General features: G+C 33.2%; 2 protein-coding genes and 1 pseudogene across 3 annotated transcripts; 2 read left to right on the plus strand and 1 right to left on the minus strand.

Annotated features, from left to right (window-relative positions):
- Positions 1-4,742: 4,742 nt before the first annotated feature.
- LOC100305613 (uncharacterized) lies at positions 4,743-6,409 on the plus strand. Of its 2 annotated transcripts, none has more exon segments than NM_001251014.2 (3): positions 4,743-4,776; positions 5,582-5,909; positions 6,049-6,372. In NM_001251014.2, coding segments are annotated over 2 exon segments (315 nt in total). In that variant the 5' UTR covers positions 4,743-4,776; positions 5,582-5,623; the 3' UTR covers positions 6,078-6,372.
- A 140-nt stretch (positions 6,410-6,549) lies between these two features.
- Positions 6,550-11,643, minus strand: LOC100776521 (GTP-binding protein BRASSINAZOLE INSENSITIVE PALE GREEN 2, chloroplastic-like; annotated as a pseudogene).
- A 1,851-nt stretch (positions 11,644-13,494) lies between these two features.
- LOC100819647 (uncharacterized) lies at positions 13,495-20,368 on the plus strand. The gene is made up of 14 exons (XM_003554100.4): positions 13,495-13,748; positions 13,830-13,931; positions 14,017-14,070; positions 14,193-14,254; positions 14,615-14,712; positions 14,888-14,939; positions 15,573-15,665; positions 16,223-16,333; positions 16,614-16,965; positions 17,301-17,713; positions 17,981-18,090; positions 18,451-18,509; positions 18,594-18,778; positions 19,770-20,368. The coding sequence occupies exons 1-14, from the start codon at positions 13,709-13,711 to the stop codon at positions 19,956-19,958; spliced, it is 1,920 nt and encodes a 639-aa protein (XP_003554148.1). The 5' UTR covers positions 13,495-13,708; the 3' UTR covers positions 19,959-20,368.
- The last annotated feature ends 5,677 nt before the right edge of the window (positions 20,369-26,045 follow it).

Genomic DNA, 26,045 nt, shown 5'->3' on the forward strand with positions numbered 1-26,045 from the left:
GGAATGGAATCAAATAGAATTGATGAACATGCCAAGAAGTGACAAATAATAATGCCTTCCAATAATTATCTAGTACACTGTATCTCTCTTTAAAAAAGCCTTCAAGAAGTAATCATGCTGGAAAATAAACTCATGTTGTGTATATAGTATAATTCTAAATGTTTACGAAAAAGTTTTTTGTAGTTTTAATTTTAGTTTGGGATTCTATTTACAACCTGTTTTTTTTTTTTTGCACTCCATCCGTTTTTTGGTATTTGTTTTAGAAAAATATTCTTTTTAAAAACTAGTTTTCCAAATGTGTATGTTTTTTGAAAATTTGAGGCCAACACGGTTTCAATACTACGAAAATTAGTTCCTGTAACTAAGTTATGCTTTAATATATTACAAAAATTATTTTGTATTATAACTTAATTAAGTTAATTTTCATGTTATACATTTAATTTTTATATTTTTTAAAATAACTTAATAAATTTATAGGTTGAATGACTTATAAATAAAATATGAGGTAAAAATATTTGTCAAATAAAAACAAGTCAACTGTATAATATATAAGTCAAAACAAAATAGTCAAAACTTAAAATACAACTGAAATTAAATACAATGAAAAAACAAAATGATCGTGTATGGGTCTGCTTCCTCCACGTTTGATATGTAAAGTCTGCCTTAGCAACTACATGCATGATGTTCATTTGTCCCATGTGGTGTTCAATGTGTCATGTGTGGTGTTCTAAGCATCAATTTCCTTAGTAACCATTCTTTTATCAATCATGACTAAAGTAGCTCAGAAATCATCTCAAATCATTCCTAAAAAAATAATTTGTGTTTGTGTGTGCCTAAGGGAGAAGGGAAGGTGTAAGGGGTGCGATAAGTGATGATAAGGGAAGAGTATGGTGCAAATAAAGTAGGGATGATATTTTAGGTCTTATAAATGACAAATTGGGGGTGTGAAGAGAGAAGATATAAAAAGAATTGGCCTCAATATTTTACTAATAGACTTAAATTTTTGGTAAGTGATGGCTTAATATTGAAAAAAGAGAAATCAGAAGACCTTTTTACCAATTTTCAAATGGGTTTTGAATGCATCATTTATTGCTTGGATGATAATTAATGTGACAATTTTACAAGAGTAAGAACACATAAGCAAGATGAGATAGGGCTTTTATAACTAACATAATCTCGATGGTTGGTTTCAATTTATTAATAATCACTTTAGCAATTGTTTTATAACTAATAATATTGGATAAGGATATGAGCTTCAAAAAGGAAAATTAGACTAGCTTTATACCACAATATCATCTAATGCGCATATGCTAGTAACTTGTTTTGTTTGCAAGTCCTTTAACATTTCATGAAAGAATATATAAATCTTTAAACACAGTTATCAAAATCAACAAAAATTTGGGACATTGAGTCTTGTTGTTAAGCTTGGGACATTGAGGTTTAAGTTGTCATCATATCCACAATATTCATTGTTTCCTCTTCATGCAACGTATGGTTGTGTTATTCTCCAACTTATAATGCTACCTTACCTATAATTGGATTTGATGGTTTCATGTTATCTAGAATATGTATTCTATTCGGCATAACTACTTCCAAAATTATGGTTGTCATGATACCAAAAGCAAGAACACACCCATTTTGAGAAACAAAAGATACAATGTTCATATCCACAAGCATATCATTTTTAGGCTTTTTCTTGTTGCCACTTGTGTAAATGATATCCACAAATTTGATTATTATCCTTAATAACCGTTATCATTTTTGGAATCAACTTCAAATCATTAAACAATATTTTTTGTCTTCACTGATTTACTCCTACTATTGTGTAACCACCCTTTTATTGGTATTATGTTTAAAGGAAATAATGTTAGTTCTACCAACCTCATTATAATTTAATGCATGATATTTATCCCTTGTGATTGTGTTCTTTTATTATTTCCACCATTAATGACTACTTTCATTTTTGCAACAATTAATTGTTTTGACAATTGTATCTATTTTCCTTTTGTAACCATAATTTAGTCTCCATACATATCTTTTTTCCCCTTTACATCACTAATTACAATACTTATTCCCTTAACATTAGGGTTTACATGTGTTCCATCATTATGGACTTTACCTAGTCATTACCTTTTGCCTGAGAGACAACATTTTCCCCTATGAATCTTCTTGTCTCTCTAAGCATGACCTTATTGTGTGATCATACAAATTGCACTACTTACAAAATAGACAAAAAAAATATATTCAAAATAGAACCAATGATTTTCAAACCACAACCTCCTAACTAATAATTTGTTCAAATTAATTTCAACACATACACAGTGAACTTTCCTTTCCTCCTAAGGCATCATTGTCTTGATGCCAACTTTAACAAGTCTTTCTACTGTAGCAACTAAAGCCAAAAGAATACTCTCGTCACAATATTCCATACCCAAACATAGAAATTGTAACAAAACTAAGTGTTATTAATTATAACAACGAAGCGGTGATAAAAGATCATTCACGGGCTCCCCACAAATTACACATTCCCAGTCTTGCGCTAAATCAAACTTGTCTAGATTGTGTAGCCTACTAGATGCAACTACTTCACAATCAAAACCACAATGTTATCATACGCACGAACAAAACCCTTATTTTGAGAAGCAGAATATGCATTGTCCATATCTACAAATGCACCATTTTCGGGTTTCTCCTTGTTGCAACTTGTGCTCTCAATGATATCAAGTTGGGATATGGTTTTGATCAAGTGCCCATAAACTTAATTATCGTCTTGGATAAACATTGACATTTTTAGAACCAACTTTAAAGCATTACACAATCTTTCTTGTCTTTTCCCACTTGACTTGCTCCTAAAATTGTTTAATTGTCCCTTTGTTAGCATTGTGCTTAAAGGAAATAACGTCAGCCCTTCTTGCCTCAATATCATTTAATGCATGATATTTAGTGCCACACATTTATTTTATTCTATTCTTCCTACTATTAATGCCCACTTTAATTTTGACACCCTCTAATTGACTTTTGTGTTTATTTTCCTTTAATAAACGTAATCTAGTCTAGAGAGAGTCTTAGAAAGAGAGTGTTGCTGGCATATCTCCTCCATACAAATACTTATTCCTCTTTGATATCATTAATTCCATTACTTACCTAATTAACAATAAGGTTTACATGTGTAGCATCTCCATGGACTTGACCTACGTCACCGCCTTCTGCATGACACACAACCCTCACCCATTATGAATCTTTGTATGTCACAAAACATGATTTTATTTTATGATTGTACAAATCACATTGCTTAGAAAATAGATTGAGACCTTCATGTTCAACATTGAACTAATGATTTTAGAAACATAACATCTCCACTACTAGTTGATTCAAATTAATTTCAAATTTAAAGCATACACCAAGAAACTTTCATCTTGGGGTATTACACATCTTGATGTCAACCTTAACATGCCTTTCCATTGCAGTGGTTAAAACCAAAAGAACACTCTCATTGTAATACTCCATACCTAAACTTTGGAAATTGTATCCAAACTAGAGTACTATCAAATTTGACTTTAGAGAATACAAAATCTTGAATCCAAGTATGAATAACAAAGTAATGATCAAAGATTATCCGCATACCCCTCTCCCCAAATGACACTTTTCTAAGTTGTGTGTTAGATCAAACTTTACCATACAAAATCCATGCCCCACATCTACCACTTTAATTCCTCTTACTAAATTCCATATTGCCTTCAACTAATCCCACATAGTATAAAATCTCAATATTTTTTTTTCTAGTAGTTTCACAATAAAAACATATTTTCACGATACTCATAATTTTTTTTTAAAAAAATTCATTAATAAGACATCACAACTTCAAGTGATTCTCATCCTCAAACTCAATTACGAATAAATAATTCATCAAATATTTCACATGTTTCTTTTTATAAAAGATCTTTTATTGACTTGTTAGTTTGTCGCTAACCTTATTCTCCTTGAGTTCGAAGGTTTTGGAGGGGAGGACAACCTATACATCAACAATTTTTTTTCTTCATAAACTAAGACAATAATTAAAGTTTAATGTTCATATACTTGTGGATTATAATATTTCCCATCTCCTTTAATAACCTACATTATTGCTAGTCATTTTCATATGCTGACTCTCAACTTTATTGGTAAGATTTAGCCTCGTGAGAAAAGGTTAAATCTAAAAGACTAACCTCATAATTTTCAAGTATTAAAATAAGCTTTACTTATGTAACAAGGAAAATAAGACTAATTAACACGTCATCCAACTCTTTCACCTGGATGGCATACATCATTTTGTGCCAAGACTCGTTAATTTTAATTTAGCCAATGTTGTGCGTGTAGAGCACATACTTTACCAGTTTAGCAAATGAACCAATGCTAGAATTTTGGGGGGGGGGTAAGTTTTGGATGGTTAAGGCACAACAACAAACTGTAAAACCATTAATAACCGCAGAAGAAGAAAATGAAACGAGAAAAATAGTGGAAACGGTGGTGAAAAGAATAATAAATAGGTCAAAGGGTCAACAAACAGACAGGGACAGGAAGAAAGAATACGCGCAGAGTGGACTTTGACCTCAGCGCCGTTTGGGTCCGAACCAAGACGCACACAGGACGGTGCGTTCACCAAACCTACCTTGGTGGGCCCCACTTTTCCCCCGAACCGTAGCTTCAGAGTGATCCCTTTCGCACCCTCTATATAATAGCGCCCTCGCCACTCGCCTCGACGCGTGACTCTCGCGGGTGGACAACGAAATTTCTCAGGTAATTCTCTCTTCTCTCTCTCTGATTGCTTCGCGATTTCAAGGTTTTGCTCCGATCAAGTTCAATTTCCTTGTTCTTTTTCTTTTCGTTTGTGTTTTGAAGAAATTGAAGGGAAACAAGTTCCAAAAAATGAAAAATCTCGAGCGATCGATTTTCTTTGCTGGTTTTTGTTTGTAATTCTGCGAAATTGATTATTTGCTTGTTGATGCTTGGAAGCTCATGGATTTGGTTCTTTCTTGCTTGTTTGGATTTCTAGGTTTTGAAATTTCATTCAGGCTACGCTTTATTTTCTTGTTCCTGTTCTTTATCTTTTTCTTCTTTTATCGCTTGAATATTTTATTCCGTAACAATTGAACGGATCTTTTGCTCAAAGGAGTCAAAAGAGAGGTGGTGTTGAATTTCTTGTTTGAGATCTGACCTTTTTCTTTTAATTTTCATTTGTTTTTTTATGTATGATCGATTTACGTTGTTCCATGGGAGAAAAGAGTTGCGAAAATTGCGATTCCTAAACAAAACATAGCCACTATTTTTCAGATATTTAGTGAATCATGATCACCTCATTTTATTTTGACACCGTCCATAATTTCTCCGAAAAAAGAAAAATATCTTGCATATTTGTGAAGTTAATGGAATCAATCGTGATATCTCTCTATATAGATTTTCGAAATTTTAGAACTGAAGTGTTGAATCGATGTTTATATACTCGAAAACGTGTTAATTTGATGTTTGATAAGGTTGTTTATAATTTTTGTTTCTTGTTAACAATTTGTTTTGTTTTGTTTCTGTTGATTTGGTTGTGGTGCAGCCAAAGAACAAGGATCAGAATCGTTTAATCAAGTTGAGGAAGATGGCACTAGTCTCCGGAGGAAGATCAACACTGAACCCTAACGCCCCTCTTTACATTCCCGCCGCGTTCCGCCAAGTGGAGGATTTTTCTCCAGAATGGTGGCAGCTGGTGACGACACTGACATGGTACCATGACTACTGGCTAAGCCAGCAGCACGATGATGGAGCCTTCTATGGCGAGGATGGGTTTGATGGCAATGATGTGGTTGATTTGCTTCCTGATTCGTTTGATTTTGATGCTGGTGAAGATCTTTTTGAAGAGTTTATTCGATCTTCTGAATCCCAAGGTAAAAAGGGTTGAATAAATACTTGAATTCATTAGGTTCAATTCAAAATTCAAATTGAGTAGTGTTGTGTGTTGTGTTGTTTCAATGATGCAATAATGATTGAGTTTGGGTTTTTTTTTATTTTTTTTTATTTTTGCAGAAGAAACTGGACCCAAAGGAACTGCATGAGCTTTTAGAGATGAACCCTTTTAAAAGAAGCTACCAACCTAAGAGACTGGACCCAAGGCCTTAGCTTTAGGTCATTTAGCTGATATGTTTGTATCATGTTGTTATCCGTAGCTTCAACTTCCTGTAACTTCTTGTATAGGCAAGGTTTCAAACTTCCAATCTATCCTTCTCTGCCTTTTGCCAAAATGTATGGTAAATAGGGAAAGGAAAAAGATGGAGAAAAAAATGTGACTGTTTTATGTACTGATGTTGTAAAAGCTGCTACAACCTACAATTATTCAAATTACAAAATGAGAAAAAAAAAAGAAGGAAAAAAGACTTCTCTGTTTGGATTTGTTTTCTCATGGCTTTCACCACCTGAAATTTAAAAAACAACATAAAATGGGCGCATTCAACTTCGTAATTGCCAAGCGGCGTTCGGCGCTTTAACTTTTTCATTGTAAACCAAACCATGGTTTCAGACTTTGTGTTGATTTGGGTTAGAGTTTGATAAAATTACTTTATCACTAGTAATTTTAAACTATTGTGATAGAGATAGTATATATCAATCTGAATTATTACTATTGGTATTTGAATGTGTATTTTTTAGTTATTTGTTTTTATCTTTAACGTAAACGGGCATTAAAAAAGAGGCGTTGCGCCTTCATGAAACATGACAAAACACAGTCCAAGAGTAATTAATCGGCCACAAATAAATGAATTATATTCCTACATTTTTTTAGGTGCAAAGACAATCAATACACAAAATTTGAAAAACTTTACCCCTCCTATAATGCACAAATATTACTCAACAATTTATGTACATTAAAGACCAGGTCTTACGACTCATCTCAAAAGTCAAAATTACATAAATATGTGACACCTATTCAGCGAGGAATGCATTTATGTGTACTTGTTGGTGGGGGGCTATCACACCAACTAGTAGATACAAATGGGCATAGAAGCTTTGCCTTTAGTTGCAAAAAACATGTTATTGCCTCTGCAACACGCCAATTCAGTTAACATCCTTAAGAAAAATAAGGCAAAATTCTTTTCATGCAGATAACTTAGCCCCCGCCCCCACGTACTCCGTACCCTCATCTTCAAGTTGTTGTTTCCTTCTTTGAGCTTCAAGTTTGGTTTGGTTGCCAATAGCATCAGATATTGCTTTTTGGTAGCCAAAATCCTGGCTTCTCTAGGGATGGTGCCCGGTCAAGCACCAAAGGTTCTCTCAAGGTTACTTCAACTCCATCAAAGGCTAGTGACACCCCTATTTGTCAAATTGAAGTATATAAAACAACAATCGAAGAAGTTTTTGTTCATTAATAATTTAAAATTTTAGTTGCACTTTTGGTTTTTGTTAACTTCGTTCCTTCATTTTTTTTTTTTGTGAATTTGATCCCATACTATTTTAGTTTAGTCTATCTATTAACTTAACACCCAATATTTATTGAAAATGCTGATGTTGACATTCTAATGCATTGACACCAACACATATGATGACATGACACTCTATTACTTTGTTATGTGAGCATTTTCGTTAAGTATTGAATGTTAAGTCAATAGATGGACCAAAATTGCAATTAAAATAGTTGAGGGCTCGCGAAAAATAAACGGAGGGATGAAGTTCACAAAATTAAAAAAATTAAGAGACCAAAAATGCAATTAAGCATAGTTTAAACTAGAAACAACTAACGTATGACACTATGACATAACCAAAGAAATAGTTTGGGTCATATCTTATTGGTATACTATACTCTTTGATGCAGAACATTAGGCATAATGAATTGCCCACAGCAAAAATAAAAGCATTTATCAATAACAAATAGTAAGCTCCTAAGCTTCTAAACTAATCCTATAGCTGATATGAAACTTTCATAAAACATAAGGACCAACTAAGGCTAAAAACGTATGAAAACGCTAAAAAGAATTTAAACCCTAAAAAAGTATGCAGATTTTTTCTGTATATCTACTAACCAATACACGCTTTGTGTATTTGGGAACAACAAAAATAAATAAAAGTTTATACCACATTCCACAGGCCTCTTTCTACACGTGTGAAAACCTTTGCAAATGGTTTTTAGTTTTTTACTTTTGAACAATCAAATTTTTCATAATTTCTGACTCAAGAAGCCGGTCATTTTTCACCATATTTAGCTTCATTTCAGTTACTCTTTATTTCAATGACTGCTCAAGATAATCCACCAGAGCAAACTCATTTTTCAAAACATTAAGCTACTTCAGATTCGAATATCTACTACAATGTTAATCAAAGTGTGATAGGCTTTTTTTTTTTTTTTGTTTCCCATAATTTGGATTTGAAAAATGTTTGGGTATATAGTTTAAGTTTATTTAATAAAATAAAAGGTCCTCCACTTTTCAACATGGTAAGGTTTTAGCTTTCTTGAGAAATATTAATCAATTTGATGCATATGATGTTCAAAACTCCATAATATGCACAAGCACATTCCCCCTATCATCATTCTTCAGTTCAAAACTCACAAATATGCACAAACACATTCTACCTATCATCATTCTTAAACTCCCAACCCTTAAAGGAAAAACCACAAAATATGTTTTTTGTTAGATTCCTGGTACATAGACTAGCTAAGTATAACCTATAGACACTGTGCAAGTCTTCTTTTCTATCAAAGGTTAAATGAGAACAGAAAGACCATTAAGTGAGATGGGAAAAAATTATATTAAGAATAATAAATTTCTCAAGAAGCACCTATAGGAGAAGAAAATAAAGGGCAAAAAGAATCAAATTTATTCCATAAGTTAAAATCAACTTATCCTCCTTAGCTTTTGGAGAAGTTATACAAGAGAACTTTTATAAAAGTTGAATGCATAAGTTGATTTTAATTTATGAAAGAAGTTCAATTCATTTTACTTTCTTATTTCCTCTCTTATAAATATTTTTTGAGAAGTGTACCCAAACTAACTTTAAATAATCAATTATAATTGTTTTGTGTAGGAAACCCTTTTTCCCAAGTAGATATAAGATTTTCCCTAGCTTGTGAAGATTATAATGTTTACTCTTGTTAAGACGGGATTAGGTATGAGAAAATTAATCAAATGAAATAAAGATGGCAAAATACAGTTTTCAGCCTCCTCAGTAAAAAAATGAAATAAAATTGAGACATATATATAGGGGTGTGCAAAAAAATCAGTTCGGACCAAACTAGATTGTAACCGAACTGAAACCGAACCGGTTTGGAAAAAAGATAACTACCCTGTTTTACAAAACCAGTTTGATTAACCGAATTGTTTTTACAAAACCGGTTCGGTTAACCGATCTAGTTTTCACCTAAATCAATTTTTTTATTTGAAAAACAGTCCAAAACCCGGTTTGGAACCAGTTTAAAAGTGGTTCAGTTCAGAACCGATTTTCTAAACCCAATTCGGTTCTGAATCGGTTTTCAAAATCAGCTCAGCTATTTGGATATGAAAATGAAACGGTTTGAAACCCGTTCGGTTTTTTACCGAACCGGTTTTTGCACACCCGTAGCTAGGAGAACAAGGAAAGGCTTACCTGCAGTCTGATACCAACATGATTTCTCGAAACCTCATCAGCATTTTCTATTTTCCCCATGTGAAGAGAAACATTTGCTGATGCCCAAACTATGACATATATTGTTTCAACAGAGGCTTCAACAAGGTCAAGTCTTGTCAAGCCACCAATTTGTATAGCCTGCCCTACCTATAAATTAAAACCAGCATGTGAGAACATTTCTTCTTTTCTGAAATATACATACTAATATGCATAAAAACCATGCAAACTTGATTCAATATGCATAGTTGAGGATCAGAATCTTCAAATGCCAAATAATGGCCATAATTGTTATGTAGTAGTAAATGAAAACATAACACTTAAATAAGAACTTCCATCATTATTGTTAGCTCTTAAGTCTTAACTTGTGAACAACCACAAAGCACACTTAAAATCTAAGCAAGAAAACAAAAGCAGCCCTGACAATATAGATCAAGGATAGAGAACAGCAATAGCATTAAGTAACTTGCCTTAATTCTGTATGTCCGAGGCCGAAGTTCCTTCCTGATCTCAACCATCTTTTGTTCATCCCGGTTCAATCTCATTGACATTAAATATGGGTGCAAAAGCCCTGGAGTGTCAAACATCTTAGTCTTAGCCGGCAAAACTCCTGCAATTCTCAAGATCCCAAGTGTTGTCCCAGGAATTGGAGCTTCCGTGAGCTTTGTAACTTTAGCTCCTTGTTTCTTTGCCAATGCATTGATCAGAGTAGACTTCCCTGCATTTTGAGCCCCAATCACCCACACATTCCCACGAGGACCAGCCAAATCCTTCACGAACGACAACAAATTCCTCACACCTAAATCCTTCTTTGAACTGACCATATAAACCCCGTTTAACTTAGGTGCTCCTCCAGATCTTGCACGGTTTCTAACCCATCTATCCAACCTCGCAGGAGAAACCTGCGACGGAAGGAGATCAATCTTTGTTGCCACAAGAACAATCTTCGGTAGCTTCTTGGCCCGCTTCGAGTTATCCTGAATTCTTTCCAACGCTTGAAACAATGACTTCACCGCAGTTCTAGGGAACGAACCATCGCAATCAATACAATCCACGACCATGACAACAACAGTAGCACTGCCACTTCCAGAAGGGTTCATCAGCCGAGTCGAAATCAAAATCGGGTATCAGATTCTCCAATGTCTGGTTCTTGACCTGGCCATAGTTTCTCAAGCAATGGCAGCGAGCACACACGGTGACCTCCCTCTTTCTCCTTGTCAGCCTCCTTAGCCATCTTCTTCTTCTCAGCTTTGGTCACCTTCTTCTTCTTCACCCTCTCTAAATACTCCTCAGTTATGTTACCATACCCAACTCCAGCAGGTGTAAACCCATCCAATTCCAACTTCTCATCATCATCTTCACCCAATACTCTTCTTCCCAATCTAACTCATCTGTTAACCCCTCACTTTCTTCTCCAAGCGTACTTTCACTTCCATTCAAAAACCCCATTTCATCATCATCTTCTTCTACACCATCATCATCAAACCCATCATCAACCTCATCTGAAAACTCTTCCATTTTCACCTTCCTTGGTTGGTAATACCCGAGAAAATTAGGATCCTTATCTTGCATGAAGACTCCACAACCAGGGCAAATGGGGTCCTCTAGCTTCATCTTCATCTCTCCCCTCACTCAAAAGCCGGTTTCTAGTACCACCTCTCCTATGCGTGGCTTTAGCGTGAGTGGAGTCACCGTAGTCACCGTTCACCGCAAAAGCAATAAAGGACGACATTTTCTCGAAGCGCTTGCTGGTATCTAAGTTCAGGGCACATATAAACGCAAATGGGTATCGAGAAAAAAAGGAAAAGGGAATAGACGTGTCGCTATTTGATACAAGTGAAAAAGGGTTGAATTTTTTAACTGAGAAATGACGAAAAGTTGGAAGTGCACGCTCTTGCGTGTTGTTGTTGAAGATGATGAGCTTGGTAGAAGAAGGAACAACGATTGTAGACAACAGCGTAGCCATGGCTGTGAAGTCTGAGATAGACTTGTTCAGGTGCCCAAGCGCAAATGCTAAAAGGAGGGTAAGGTAAAACAAGGAGTTCAAAAAAGTACTTTTTTCTTTCGGAGTGAGTATTTTTTTTATAAAAAAAAAAATTATAATCCACTCTTATAATAAAAAAATGTAATGCCAAATATTGCAAATACATTAGTGTTTTATTTACATGTTTTTTCAAATGGGAAGATTGTAACTATATTTGAAATGTTAAAGTCCATGGTCGATCAGATTTCTGAATTAAATTTTATGATTGGAATATTAAAAATAAGTTAACAATTCCTTTAAACAATTTATACATTCTACTACTTATTAACTTTAATGGGACGAGGAGATAATTGATTTGGTTTTAAATTCAATTACAAATTAATTACTTTACCATTGTTAAATAATATAGGATAATATTATTATTTATTATCTTTTTATCCTTAAACTTATTAAATTTTTTTAATCCCTGATTTTTTATCTATTTTTAATTTTTAATTTGTTCATAATTACGTTTAATCTTTTTAATTTTTTTTCTCTTACTTATAACCCATTAACAAGATTAGAAATAAGAAAAAAAATTAAACGACTTAAAAAAATATAAAAAATTCAAAGATTAAAAACATAAACCTTAAAAGGTTTATGAACTAAAAAGATCATAAACTCAATAATATTGTAACAAAATTAAATCATGTAAGAAAAACATAAAGAAGTACAAAATTAATATATTTTAAACATAGTGTAAATAATAACAATTAATTATATAATATTTGACTTTTTTCCTTTATTGTTTTTGGAAAAACTAACTTTAAACAAAATATAAATGAAAAAAAAAAGTAATGGTTCACTCGACTAACAATATCAAACGAGTAATGTTATTTATGCTTGTTTAAGGACTTTGACTACTCTCCCACCAACCATGCTTAATCGTGAACCTAAGGTGAGGATTGTGCTCCTTTCTCCTTTTATAATGGATGCTTTCCAAAGATCACAATCTCTTTTCCACCTTGTCATGCATCGTAATGTGATACCTCCTCCTAGTTATGTGCCCAAGTGTGGTCCTTGTTGGATGATCTATATCACATTGTCTCTCTAACATGTCAAGGGGTGCACCTCTTAACGTGTATTCACGTTCCTGCAATTTATTGTTTGCCTATTTTGTTATGTGTCAAGGGTTGTTTGGAAGGGTCTTAAAGCTTTAACTTGGCTGTATAGTTGGGGGTACTTGAAAAATGGTCATGATCAATCACTAATGTTGGATTGTTGGTCTATCTAGGTTGTTCACTTGCTATAATTCAGTTTGTCTTAAATAGTGAATCTTACAGGAGAAAAGCCACAACTCCTTAAGTGTAGAAGTGTGGAGCTTGAAAAGCATGAGTCTTTTAACCATCCTCAAATATGGTCTAATACTTAAAAATTTTATTTTATAATTGTTTTTTCTATCACAAAACTCGTCCTATTATATATATATATATATATATATATATATATATATATATATATATACAATTATTCATTTTTTACTATAAAAAGGGCTGCAGAAAACTTGTTATTAAAATTATTGCTTGCTCCCCTAAAAATAAAAATAAAAATAAAAATTCAGCGTGTCCTTCTAAAATTGTTAATTTAGAATAAAATTATGTATTAACATATAATTTAAAAAACGAGTTTTTATACAAATTTCATGATTAAAAAAATATAATGACCTGATAACACATTACTAATAATATAAAATAAACTACTAGCATATTAAAATTAAGAAATAAGTAAAAATTTATGCATATCATTTCAGTTTTCAACATGAAGACATACAAATTAAAACTCTCAAGAACCAAAATTTCCAAAAGAATATTTTTCATCTTAAATACTCACTTATTTTTTTGACTGCAAATACTTATACTTATTTAGTATTTTTTTGTGGTTTTTGAAATTGGAATTGGATTATAAATACAATGTCATTTTTTTAAAAATAAAAAATTGCTTTCATGTTTGTGTTGACAAAAATGTCCCCGCAATTTGACCACATTCTCGGCGCGCACTGTCCCTCCATTTTCTATATAAACCATTCACTCTCGAGTTTCTTCGCCAACTTAAACCAAAAATATAGAAGAAAAATAAATGGCGCCAAAACGAAAACCTTCGTCTCCAATCTCCATCGGTGATTCTTCAAACCCTAGAATTTACGCTTTCGATTCCAGTGCTCACTCCTAACTTCGATTTCCACTTTCTCATTGCGCAGGCAACTGCGAGATTACGGTGGAGGCCAACCGCTTCACCTGCAACTCCGATTCAAACGGCGTCGTAATCTCTCTTCCCCGAAGCGGAAAGATCAAAGTGTCTGGTATTACTGAAATCAAGAAACGCAATTTCCGTTTGAGCTTGTTTGATTTGATTAACGATTTTTTTGCTAATGTTCTTTTTAGCAGCAGTGGCTGCAAACCGTGGAAGCGCTTCTGAGGATTTTAGGTCCGGTGATAAAGGTAAAATGCTGCATTAACGCGCGATTTGTTGTAACATTAATCTTATTTAAGTATGTAATTAACAGTAACTCGTACTCATTAACATGATTACAATGTTTGCTGTTTGGTTTATGATTTCATAGAACACGAGTTTGTGCTAGTTAATCCTAAAGATGTTGATGCTATTAGCAAATCCTACCTTCAGGTAACTCCCCTTTCTCCACACATATTTAGGGTTCAATTGCGTAAATATCTTAATTAAGCACTTATTGAATAAGTGCTTATCATATAAGCATTTGTGTATCAGTTGTTTCTATAATTGAAGAGAAAATGAACTTATTGAAATAAGTTGAAAAATAGCTTATGGGCAGATCATAACCTATTTTCATAAATTCTCCCAAACTCTTACACCAGTACTTGAGTCATAAGATAAATCTAAATAAACTGTAAATAAGTTAATTCCAAATGCACTAAACATTGCTCATTCATTTTTGTAAACATTTTAATTTATGAGGGCATTCCCATTTCTCCTATCTGAAAAGTCTCTGTAAATGTTTTTTTTCAGGAAGTATTACAAATGTATATGACGGAGCTACCTGGAATGAATTATGCTGCAAATACGGGAAAGCAATCAAAGTTTCTTGAGAGATGTGTGACTAATGGGTATTAGCTGCTTCTTATTCTCCTTCTTTCTTTTACATGTTTATAATGCTTCCATGGTTGTGTTGCTGCTAGTTCATTGACGACAATGATTTTAACAGTATCTACTCCAAAGTTTGTATATATGTTTTTTCTTTAACATATTTTACCTGGTTTAACGGTAGGTTTTGTCTTGCAGGAAATATCGTACACTACTTATCAAATCCACTTCTGTTGGAATTTCAGGAAAGGTATATATATTTGCTAGACAATTATACTTAAGTCACAAATTGGAGCATGTTTTATATCGGTGTTATATTTCTAAGCCTACATTTCTTTGGTCTTCTAGGGAGCAGCTATAAGCAATGTATGCTGCATTATCCTATCCCTTCCTATAGATTAAATTTAAGGAAAATGCTTTTGATCATAGTAGTATTTTTAAAAATTTACAATAAAGCATGTGTCAATATTTTAAAGAAAAAGTGTAACAAGTTTCTCCCTGAGATTCTGTAGTCTGTTTGAGTACAACATATAGAAGAGCATGTCTATATTTCTTAAAAGAGAAAATTTAACAATTTCAGCTAAGATTCTGTGGAGTCGGTTGGATTGGTAATCAAATTACAGAATATATTTAGTCATCATTATTGACGAAACATTTGGTTCTGTAAGCAAGTTGACATTGTCTCAACAAGTGCCCTGATTGATCTTTGCCAATACTCTCACTTTTCATCTTATCAACCATCAAGCTTAGAAGTAAAAGGAAAAAATGTTTCTTACCACCTTCTAATGTGAGCCATACAACAAAGCTTTGCAGTGGAAATTAGAGAAATATAGTAGTATATGTATAATTACATCTTAAATTATGATTAACTTATGTTTTGCAGGTTATAGCTGCAATTACATACCAAATCATCCCTGCAGATACAGAATACGCTGAGATCCCACTTGCAGCTGTCAATGCATTCTATCAACGGAAGGTCTTTCCTAAATTTTACATTCTTCTTTATTTTAGTTTTAAGGTTTATTTTTCCTTTTGAAAATGTCACATTTGGAGTCAGTTTCAAAACTTAAAATGGTTAATTTCAGAAACATTCTTTTGGTTTTGGTTACAAAAATTATATATAAAGCTTCTGCTTTAGTTTCAATTGTAATTTGCTTGTTTTTCACTTTTTTTTATCTTGTAATAAAATTAAGTAGATAGCTTCACAAGAATTTATCTTTGTAAACAGGATTAATACAAACTAAATAGTGAAAATTTACATGGTCATCTTCTTTCTACAGCTCAGGTTTTGGAACTTATTTGAATTTTCATAATGATACCAAGATAATGCTTCTTAAATAAGTCTAATGACGTACTGTATTTGGATGTTGTTTATGCTCGTTTATGTGTATCTCTGTTATGTTGAGCTGTGGCAACTTATATGTGTATCTCATGTCATATGTTGCCTATGTGTTTACATTGTTTGGTAATCGCGGTAATCATGGGTTCAAATAAGGTTTCTATCTCAATTAACTATTTGTTAATTTCCTGCAGGGTTTTGGTCATCTATTGTTTCTAGAACTAAGGAAGAGACTCCAAAGTGTTGGTGTTCGTTCTATTTTATGCTGGGGGGACAAAGAATCAGAAGGATTTTGGCTTAAACAGGTAATTTATAAATGGAAATTCTCTTGAAGCTTTAGCAGATAGTCATTTTTTATTTATTGTATGAATGATTGTTATTTCATTTTTGAGTTTTGAATACTTGATAGATAAGTGATCATCCTAGTATTGTAGAAAAAAGTTAACGTTTATGTAAAGAGGCCAGTTTATATAGTAAAATAAATACTCAATGGTATCAGTTAACAAAATCATAATTTTGGTTCCTGTAAAAGATGCTCCCTTAGTTCTCTGATGTTACGATGTTTCCCTTTGTGAACTACAACAGGGTTTTGTAGAAATAGCACAGGTGGGTACAAAAGGAAGGGCCCGCAGGTTACCCGTAAAAGCTGATATTCAAAAATCATTATGCTTTCTTGGTGGTTCAACTCTCATGGTTTGCCACCTTGGGAAAGAATTCTTAGCTGACGATGCTAACACTGTGAAGTATCTCCCCTCACAGTTTCATCAGAATTCCTTTGCATCTGCCATTGCTGGAGATGAACAGCTAGAATTTTCAGGAAAGTTACATGTAGATTTGAAATTTCCAGATAAATCTTCCCATAGAATAGAATCAGGTAAAGATCAACATGAAGCTTTGGTGAAAGATGGATCTTCAACAGAATATGACAAACCCAGTGGTAGTGCATCAATCTGTGTCTCCCATACTTCTAAATGTGAATATTTTATAATTTATAATTTAGGTTTAAATATGTTTTTGGTTCCTAATAAATGACCAAATTTTGTGTTTGGTCCCTATTAAATTGTTTAAGTCTTTGGTCCCTAATAAATTTATAATTTTGTTTTTGGTCCCTAAAGTGCTATCTAAATAAATTTAGGAACCAAAAACATATTTAACTCTATAATTTAAATGATATCCATTTTGTAATTAAAGAAGTAGTAAGCAAAATATCTTTTATAGGGACTATTTGAAGTTTTTTATGTAATTTTTGTTGTAATCTTACTCTCTGAACAGAATTTGACAGGCACAATGCTAAGGCATGCTGCACTGCCATTGCTCCTTTTGCCAAAATAATTGATAATAGACAGGCCAGTGCAGAAAGTTCACAGGATGGAATTGATGCTAATGTGAAGTATTCTTCTCAATCTACAAAAGGTTCAAAGAGGGCCTGGGAAGCCTCTTTATCTTCATTGAAGTCAAAAAGGGTGAAGGGGAGCCAGATGGTTGACTATCAACCAGATTCTAGCTGCAGTTTTATCTTAGAGACTGATAAGGCCAATCCTTGTTTTGAAGAAGTCCCTCATGATCCTTCAATTACAAAAAGTTCTGAAAAATGTATCGGGGATCATTTGCCATCAGCTAAACAAAGCTTTAGAATTATGTTGATGAATATTGCTGATGATGCTAAGAAAACACAACTTACAAAGGTATGTTGTTTAATTACCCAGGCATTTTATAAATGCTTTTGTAAACTGATGGGTGACTTTTTTTAACTGAGACCGGGTCTCTTCCTTTTGGCTGTATTGACATTCTCCTTTCAATGTTGGAATTTTGCTTCTGGCAGAAAAAAGGGCCTATTTGAAGCTTTCTGTTTTATCCTAGTAGTAGGATAGGACGTTGAAATTAACTCAAATGCTGAGATCTAGACATTTCTTTTTTAATTTAACACCATTAAATATTTGTTATATGTATAGGTGATTGAAGACCTTGGTGGAACTATATCCCATGATGGAAGTATGACCACACACGTTGTCACCGGAAAAGTGAGGAGGACTCTGAATTTCTGTACCGCCCTCTGTTCAGGGTAGGTTCAAAATAATATTTTCAAATGTTAGCTTGCCTAGTTTCATACTGAAATTTTATTTATAGTTGAGACCTACTGTTAATTTGAAACTAGTTGAAATCTTGGCATCTCGGTTTTTAAATAAACTTCTGGAACTATTTTGTGTTCAAAACAGCTTATAATCAATAATCAAAATGAGAGCTATTGAGAAAGTGATATAACCTATAAAAATAATCAAATCAAATCTAAACTTGCTGATAATGTTCTTATAGTCTGATTCTTATGAAGTTCCTATTATTCATCAATATATGTCTACTACATTTTTGTATGTAATTAATCATGATGATTATTTATAACAAGGAGATATTGTTGACTACACAGTGCTTGGGTGATTTCATCAAGCTGGTTAAAAGAAAGTTTTCGTGAAGGCAGATTTGTTGGTAAAGTCTAACAAACTTTCTTATCTATATCTAATTATTATTGTTACGGTAGAATATGCAATAATTTTAAAAATGAATTTGCAGATGAACTGCCTCACATACTGAATGATACAGATTATCTGCTGAAGTACAAATCTGATTTAAAAAGTGCAATTCTCCGGTCAAAAGTTAGCCCTCATGCTTTGTTTAAGGGTTATAATATATGTATTGCAGCTCATGTTCAAACTCCTAAAATATTGTCTGCAATTGTCAGGTCTGCAGGTGGTAATGTAAGTCCAATTCTTTTTATTAACTGAAACTTCATTTTTTTTTTTTTGAAAAAGACTGCAACTTAAATTTAAGCAGACCTGAAACAGGGCGTATGGCATTTCCCATCATTTAGACATGCTTAAAAGCATGAAACATCTGAACACGAGTAATTATTGTCACATGGTGTCCATGCTTTTAAAAATGCCTATCTTACGCAATAATATTCTTTAGGCTTCTACTTTGGAGGTAACTGTGGACAAAAGGCTTTGTTGACAAAATGAATTTACTCAACCTAGTTTCAGAAACTAGCTTTGAAACTTTCTTAATCGGGGTCATGTCTGACAATATATATTTATTTTGATTTCTAGTTCTTTCTAAGGTCATGTTTTATTATCTATTGTTTGAGTGAGCATTTACAGAATTGATTTTGAATGTTTATGATTTTGCAGAATTAATTTAGTTAAAATTGAGTTTGGAATGAAGGAATTATATTTGGAAGCTTTTATTTTAAAAATGCATTTGTGGTGAAACTTAGTACAAAGTTCTCAACCCAATGCAAAAGCTAAATAAGAGTTGCTTATGCTAAAATTACATTTGCAAATATTTCCCCGTTTGAAATATTAGTCCATCATTTTTCAAAAAAGCTTACAAAAGCCCTGTGAAAAGTGTCGAAACAGGAGTTTAGGTCAGTGTGTTTATGGATTGGAAGTTTTCTAATGTTAGTTATGAAATTTAACCACAAAAGTCGACCTTGGTGTGCTTGCTATTCAACATATGGATTTCTGCTATTTATCTAAACTAATTACATCCTCTATCATTTTTTATGCATTTTGAATGTAGTCTCTACTCTTTCCTAACATAAAGAAGAGCTTCAGAAGCGTCTTGCATGTGCATTATGCCCATTTAAAAAAGTTTCATTTCATGATACATCTTATTCACATAATTCATCTATTTACATTCTGTTATTCTGGATCTCGCTTGTTATCAAATTCCACTTATTTTTTGTATTAGGTTATCAGTGGACTCGAAAAGGTAAACGAAACATCAACAAAAATCTTTGTGGCATGCGAAGAAGACACAGAAGAAGCAATGATAGCTGCACAGAAAGGTATATGGACTTTCAGTAGCGAGTGGTTTATGAACTGTGTCATGAGACAAGAGCTTGACTTGGAGGCCTCCCAGTTTGCAGCGTCCTTATAAGGATGTGACATGCTCAGTGATCCATATGATTTTGGTATATAAGAATCTCTGAATTTTAGAGTTTTTCCGTTTCATTTATGTATAAATATTGCTAGTTTTTTAAGAAAAGAGCTGGTTAACAAATTTAGGGAGGATGACTTACGAAATACTGTAAATAACTAATGGTTTTATCAGGTTTAGGCCTTTAGGATTAGGAGTTGCAAAGCTATTCATTTCATGCACAGTTAGGCCATTTCAACATGCTTTTACTATTTATTTATTTTGGATTTGGTTTGGTCTTTTTTTCCATTCGTTTACTCGGATGAAATTGTAATCGTTTGGAAATTGAACCAAATCTCACTTTTCCTCTCTTTGATATTAAGTTATTCCTCATAACATTTTGTAATATTTTATAATTCATTATTCATGTGTTTTACTCATTACGTCGTCGGATACCCTTGTATTTTGGCGTTACTTTTACTTTCCTTCGTGTAACGGCATTAAGTAACGTTTCAAATTGAAACTTGAATGACCAATATGTCCTAGTTTTTTTTTTGTAAACTCAAAATTGTTCCTGTAATGCTAATATTACCTTACGGGGGTGTGTGGTAGTAAGCGAGAAATTTTGGGTTTTCCAAGGTTAAGAAACTTAGTCATGTTTGATATTAATTTTTTTTAAAAAAATAAAATTTCTAGAAAATGATATTTTCTGAGAATATTTTTTAATTAGTTTTTTTTTATGAATTTTTTCTCATGTAAGGGTGAGAGTTTTACTTTGCGAAATAATTTTTCATTTATTATAATAAAAATATCATTTCATTTTTTATTAAATTATTTAATATGATAAAAGTATTATGTAATTCTTTGATTTTTATAAAATTTATCTTAAGATTTCAATCATCAATTAAGTAAATTTTTTACTGCTAAATGCTCCCTAGATGTTAATATAATAGTCAATAGAATAAACATGTTTTCTTTATTATAAATCTAAATGGATAATAAAATGATTGTTTAATTCAAATGATTGTTTTTTTATTTAATGAATTAGTGTTTACTATTAAAAAAAGTAGTAGTTATAATAATTGATTATAATAGAATGATTGTTTGTTTTTGCTACATACAAAACTGTCAAATTGTAGAGCCCTTCCACCGGATCCACGTCCAAAAGATTCCCGTTCCTTGGCCGTATTTCTTTCCATGGTTTAGCCTTTGATCACGTCAATGACAACTACAAGTCGCTGTCACCTATGATTTCATGCTATTATGGATTTCTGACCGAAATATATATATACTTTCTTCGGTGCAAAATTATACTTGCAAGACGATGATTCAGGACACGCCGTGGGATCATAGTCCCATGGAGCCGGCAGGAATATTTGTGAGTGACACTCTTAATTAGTTGTGTATATCTCAAATGAAGTTAGGTTTGAGATTAGGAGCAACTTTGGTATTTACCCTGAAAGTTAGATCGACGGAAGAAATTCTAACTAGGTTGACACCTTTAATTTCATGAAAATCAGCAGACAACAAGTCAGGAAATATCATTCAACAAAAGGCATGGGAGACAAACCAAACCCATGGGAAACATGTAGTTTGTAACCTATTTCTACTGAAGTCAATAACTAAGAAATGGGGGGAGGGGGGAATTCCACCCTTAAAACCCATCAAAAGAGTGAGCTTTAGTGGCCAGAATGTCTGCACAAATATTTTCCTCCCTGAAAATATGACCTACCACAAATCTCATTTTTTGTTAGATTTATATAATTATGCCACCTGTTCTGGAACTTCCAAGGCACTAGATTTGGGTTCTTAGAAGACTGCACCACTAAGGATGAGTTACATTCAAGCCACAGATTGAGCCAACTTTTTTTGTGAGCAATTTCTATGACTAAAATTACCCCTCACAGCTCGGCAATGAAAGAATTGTTGATTCTCAAATTCTGAGAGAAGTTCCCAAGAAAATTAGCAAAGTGATTACTAAAAATGCCCCCACAATCAGCTACACCTGGGCTTCCTCTGGCCAAGACATCTATTATTTGAAAAGCACTATTGTTGTGTCTTTCCCATTTTGCATTCATTATGGATGTTCCCAATTAGCAGGGATGGTGAGTTAAGTTGTATTGATAAATAATGAAGAGTACATCATACATGGCTTTGACTTTTAGGCCTGTCAGACTCTAACTAGGGGTTTAGCCTCTCATGACTATTGAGGGCTTTAAACTGGATGGGGTATAAGAACTGATGAAAGAAAATGGATGAAAGAATGAAACGGAGGAAATGGTGGAAGAGAGAAGAGAATTTTCGAACCTGTGAATTCTCTTTTGTGCAGTGGAATTCAAATCCAGCTGCATGTTTGAAAGATGTTTTGAGTTGATGGTGGTTGTGTTTTGTGGCACTCGATATCGGGATAGATTAACAGAATTGTGTTTTGTTTCTTGTTTCATAGAAGTGTGTTATGTTTAGGTTGGGTTCAGTTATCTGTAGGAGTGGCGAGAGCATATCGGGAACTATTGATGGGTTGATGAAGAATGGCCCAAACATGGATCTAGTATGGGAAATTAAAGCTTTGTGCATCTCCCATCGTGCGAGAGGTTTGTCCACCATTTGATATATTATTTATAAATTCAATGGCTCGGATATTCTATGGTTCCAGCAAGCAAATTATCCATGTTTAAACCATTAATATTATGGATGTTATTAGAAGTTTGAAATCAAATATTTCATGTGGTTGGTGAACAACTATGACTTTAATAGCTACTCATGCATTTACAATATAAAATGATCTTACATTGTTACGTAATTATAAATTATTGTTTGTATAATTTTTCAATTAAATATAATAAAAATTAAAAATTAAATAAAAAATAATGATTTATGATTGAATGATGGTATAAAACTATTGTGTATGTCAATTTATCACCTATTCTCTCAACAGTTGTCTTTTTCCATCATTGGCTTTCATGATTTTGGAGAAACCAAGGCATCTTGTCGGCCATTTCTTTGTCTCCCTCTGTCGGAAGAGAGTGGTAATTACTGTGTGGAACATTTTTCAGAGGTATAAGGGTTTGTGGAGAGAGGGCACGAGTGGGGGGAGGGGGGAGTGTATGCATATGGAAGAGGGTGCTTCGAAAATGAAGGAGGAATATATAGAGGTATCATGCGCATGTTGTTGTTGTTGCTGTTATTTCTAATGACATGCCTAATATAATTAATTATTTAAAAATTAATAATCATGCTAGTTGATTATCGCATATCTAAGTGATTGATTGAATTTATAAATAATACTATGTCAAATGGTGAACAAAAGTCTCGCTCAGTGGGAGACACCAAAAGCTTTCGCATGCATATAATATATGCAAATGGAGTCAAATTCATTGGCAAGACAACATAAATTTTCTCTATATGTAAACTCCAAGTATATCAAGAAGTCCCTTCGTCGTGCATGATGAATGAGTCCCTTAATCTTGCTAATCTAGTTTCCTGCAAGTGTTAGTATCATAAGGGTTTTCTTTCGAGATTTTGTTTTTTGGTTTTGATTCAGGAATCTACCTGCATTGAGTTAGGGTTAGTTAGCAGTCTCAACCGTGAGAGACAGGGTACGATTTAGAACAATGGCGCAAAGTGGAGTTTACAAACGAGGAGAAGGTTTAGATTGAAGCTTCAATGGAGAGTGGTGAGGAGGTAGGAAGTGAAAGAAGTTAGGCATGGCTGGCAGGGAAGATTCTAACTCAGGGATCTTTCAACAACAAGGCTTTCATGGTAACAATAGGGCAAATTTGGAAGGTGCGTCAGGGTACAGAAATCAAAGAAGCAAGAAGGAACCTTTACACTTCAAGTTTCTAAATGAAAAGGATTGAGCACTGGTTGAAGAAGGAGGATCATGGTACTTATAAAGAAGATTGGTGGTTCTCAATTTGATGAATATAGGAGAAAATCCTGGGGAGATCGATCTTAATCATTGTCATTTTGGATTAGGATTTATGATCTTCTGATGAGTTTTAGAACAAAAGAGATGGCAGAGCGAATTGACAAATCGATGTGGAATTTTATCAAACGGGATAAGTGCAATGAAAGTGTTATGGGAAAATCTTTCCGAATAAGAGTAAGAGTGGATATAACTCCCACTAAAAAGGGGAGTTACTCTAAAATTTGGAGAAAAGATGATAAAAAGGATTTTGTTCAAACATGAGAGATTGGGAAATCTTTGTTTCTTGTGCAAATGCTTGGATCATTTGATGAAGGAGTGACTGTGAGGAAGAGATACGAATGACATTGATCTAGATGATTTACCCTATGGGACATGGATGAAATCATCTCCCATGAGAGCAAACATGGAGACTGGAATTAGGAATGAGGTAAAGATTGGGATCTTTAGAAGGAGGTTATTGGAAAATACAAGGAAAAGTGTCAGCAGGGACGAACTCTTCCATTGTTTAAGAAGTGTTGTAGATGTTTGAAGGATATATTACTTGGACAAGGGCTCGATTACTAGGAAAGAAAAGGAGACAAAACAGGCCATACCACTGATGATGGTGAAGGTAATTCTTGAATCCCTATGTCTAAGTGTGATTACTGATGGAAGCGAATGTGTTGATAAGGAAAAAGGGAATGAAAAAACTACTAAAAATATAACAGGCCTTGTGATAGAATGGAAAAATGAAGATAACACGAAGTCTCTAGAATTAAAGGAGATCAAGAATACGAATAATAATGGTGGTATGAAATGGAAGAGAAGGGCTCGGGAGAAAGGAGGGGAGGGACAAAATACTATTATTTGGGGGTGGGGGAAGACAAGAAAGGGAGAACAGGAGATGGAAGTTGAATATTGCACGAGTCCAAAAAAAATTCATAGACACAACGGTGGAGGCTGTTAAACAGCCTTACTCGGAGCCATGAAAACATATGTTGGAGTTGTCGTGGGCTTAGGAACCCATGGGCAGTAAAGGCTTTCAGAAATCTCTTAAGTATTGAAGGTCCCAATATTGTTCTTTTAATGGAAACCACAGAGAAAAAAAGTGTTGAGATGAATGTAATTAAAGGAATTACTGGTGGAGATTGATTACAAAGTTGGTCCATGAATCATATAAGTTTTGTTGTTGAGGATTTGGCATAGAGGGGAAAATTTAAAGAAACTTTGATATGGCTTCCCGAAAACTCCACAAAAGCAAAAAACATGGGAGTAGATAAAAATGCAGAAACCTAAGAATATTATTTAGGGGACTTTAATGAAATATTGTGTCCAGAGGAGAAGCTTGGAAATTTGAATAGCATTGACCAGTTTTGAATACTATGGATAATTTCAATTTGACTGATATACATGATCAATCAAAAGAAGGCTACAAGACACGGTGAAGGAAAGGCTACATCGGGTTCTTGCTAATGAAGATTAGAGGGGAATTTGGAAGAAACATACTCTTAGACACCTTTCTTTGACCACAACCACAACCCAATGAAAATATTATATTATAGACTAAATATAATAATCCTTAAAATTATTAATCAAAATTAAAATAAATTATAGACTAAATATATTTAAATAACTAATTATTAACAATTTACTATACCATTTAAGATAAAATTATAATTTTAATCTCAAATTTATTTTCAGTTTTCATGAAAGAAAAAGTGAAAGATAAAAGGAATATAATAGAAAAGTCATGCATCAAACAAATGATTCGAGTAGTACAATTTGATGTGAAATGATATGCTCAAAAAAGTTCAAAACATATTAAGAGAATCATGAAGAACAACAAAACACACACGAGAGAAACAAACAAATAAATTTGTAATTGGATTAGTGCTTTTGGAATTGATTCTAAGATCAATGTAATTCTATAGGATTGATTCTAACTAAGCGTAATTTTAGAATAATATAATTTTTGTTTCGATACATATATTAAAAAAATTGATTTTCACAATTTAATGATATATATTTGAAAAGTAACTATCAAAATTAGTTTTGAACGTAAAATTAACAAAATGGATATTAATTATTTGTGGGTGTCTTTTGCATTATAATTTACCAAAATGACAGTGTGTAATATCCCAAGTGCCTTGGTGATTACAGGGTTAGCTAGTTAGTTATCAAATTATTTTGCTTTTATTTTA

This window comes from Glycine max, chromosome 19, assembly GCF_000004515.6.
Source record: "Glycine max cultivar Williams 82 chromosome 19, Glycine_max_v4.0, whole genome shotgun sequence".
In the NCBI taxonomy this organism is placed as follows: Eukaryota; Viridiplantae; Streptophyta; class Magnoliopsida; order Fabales; family Fabaceae; genus Glycine; species Glycine max.

Bases quoted from the DNA above. Each gene is read 5' to 3' on its own strand.
- LOC100305613 (XM_041012362.1), top strand. From the start codon at position 5,624: ATGGCACTAGTCTCCGGAGGAAGATCAACACTGAACCCTAACGCCCCT. The intron at 5,910-6,048 runs GTAAAAAGGGTT...TTATTTTTGCAG, and splicing joins TCGATCTTCTGAATCCCAAG to AAGAAACTGGACCCAAAGGA.
- LOC100819647 (XM_003554100.4), top strand. From the start codon at position 13,709: ATGGCGCCAAAACGAAAACCTTCGTCTCCAATCTCCATCG. The intron at 15,666-16,222 runs GTCTTTCCTAAA...AATTTCCTGCAG, and splicing joins ATGCATTCTATCAACGGAAG to GGTTTTGGTCATCTATTGTT. The intron at 18,091-18,450 runs GTAGGTTCAAAA...TTGACTACACAG, and splicing joins TGTACCGCCCTCTGTTCAGG to TGCTTGGGTGATTTCATCAA.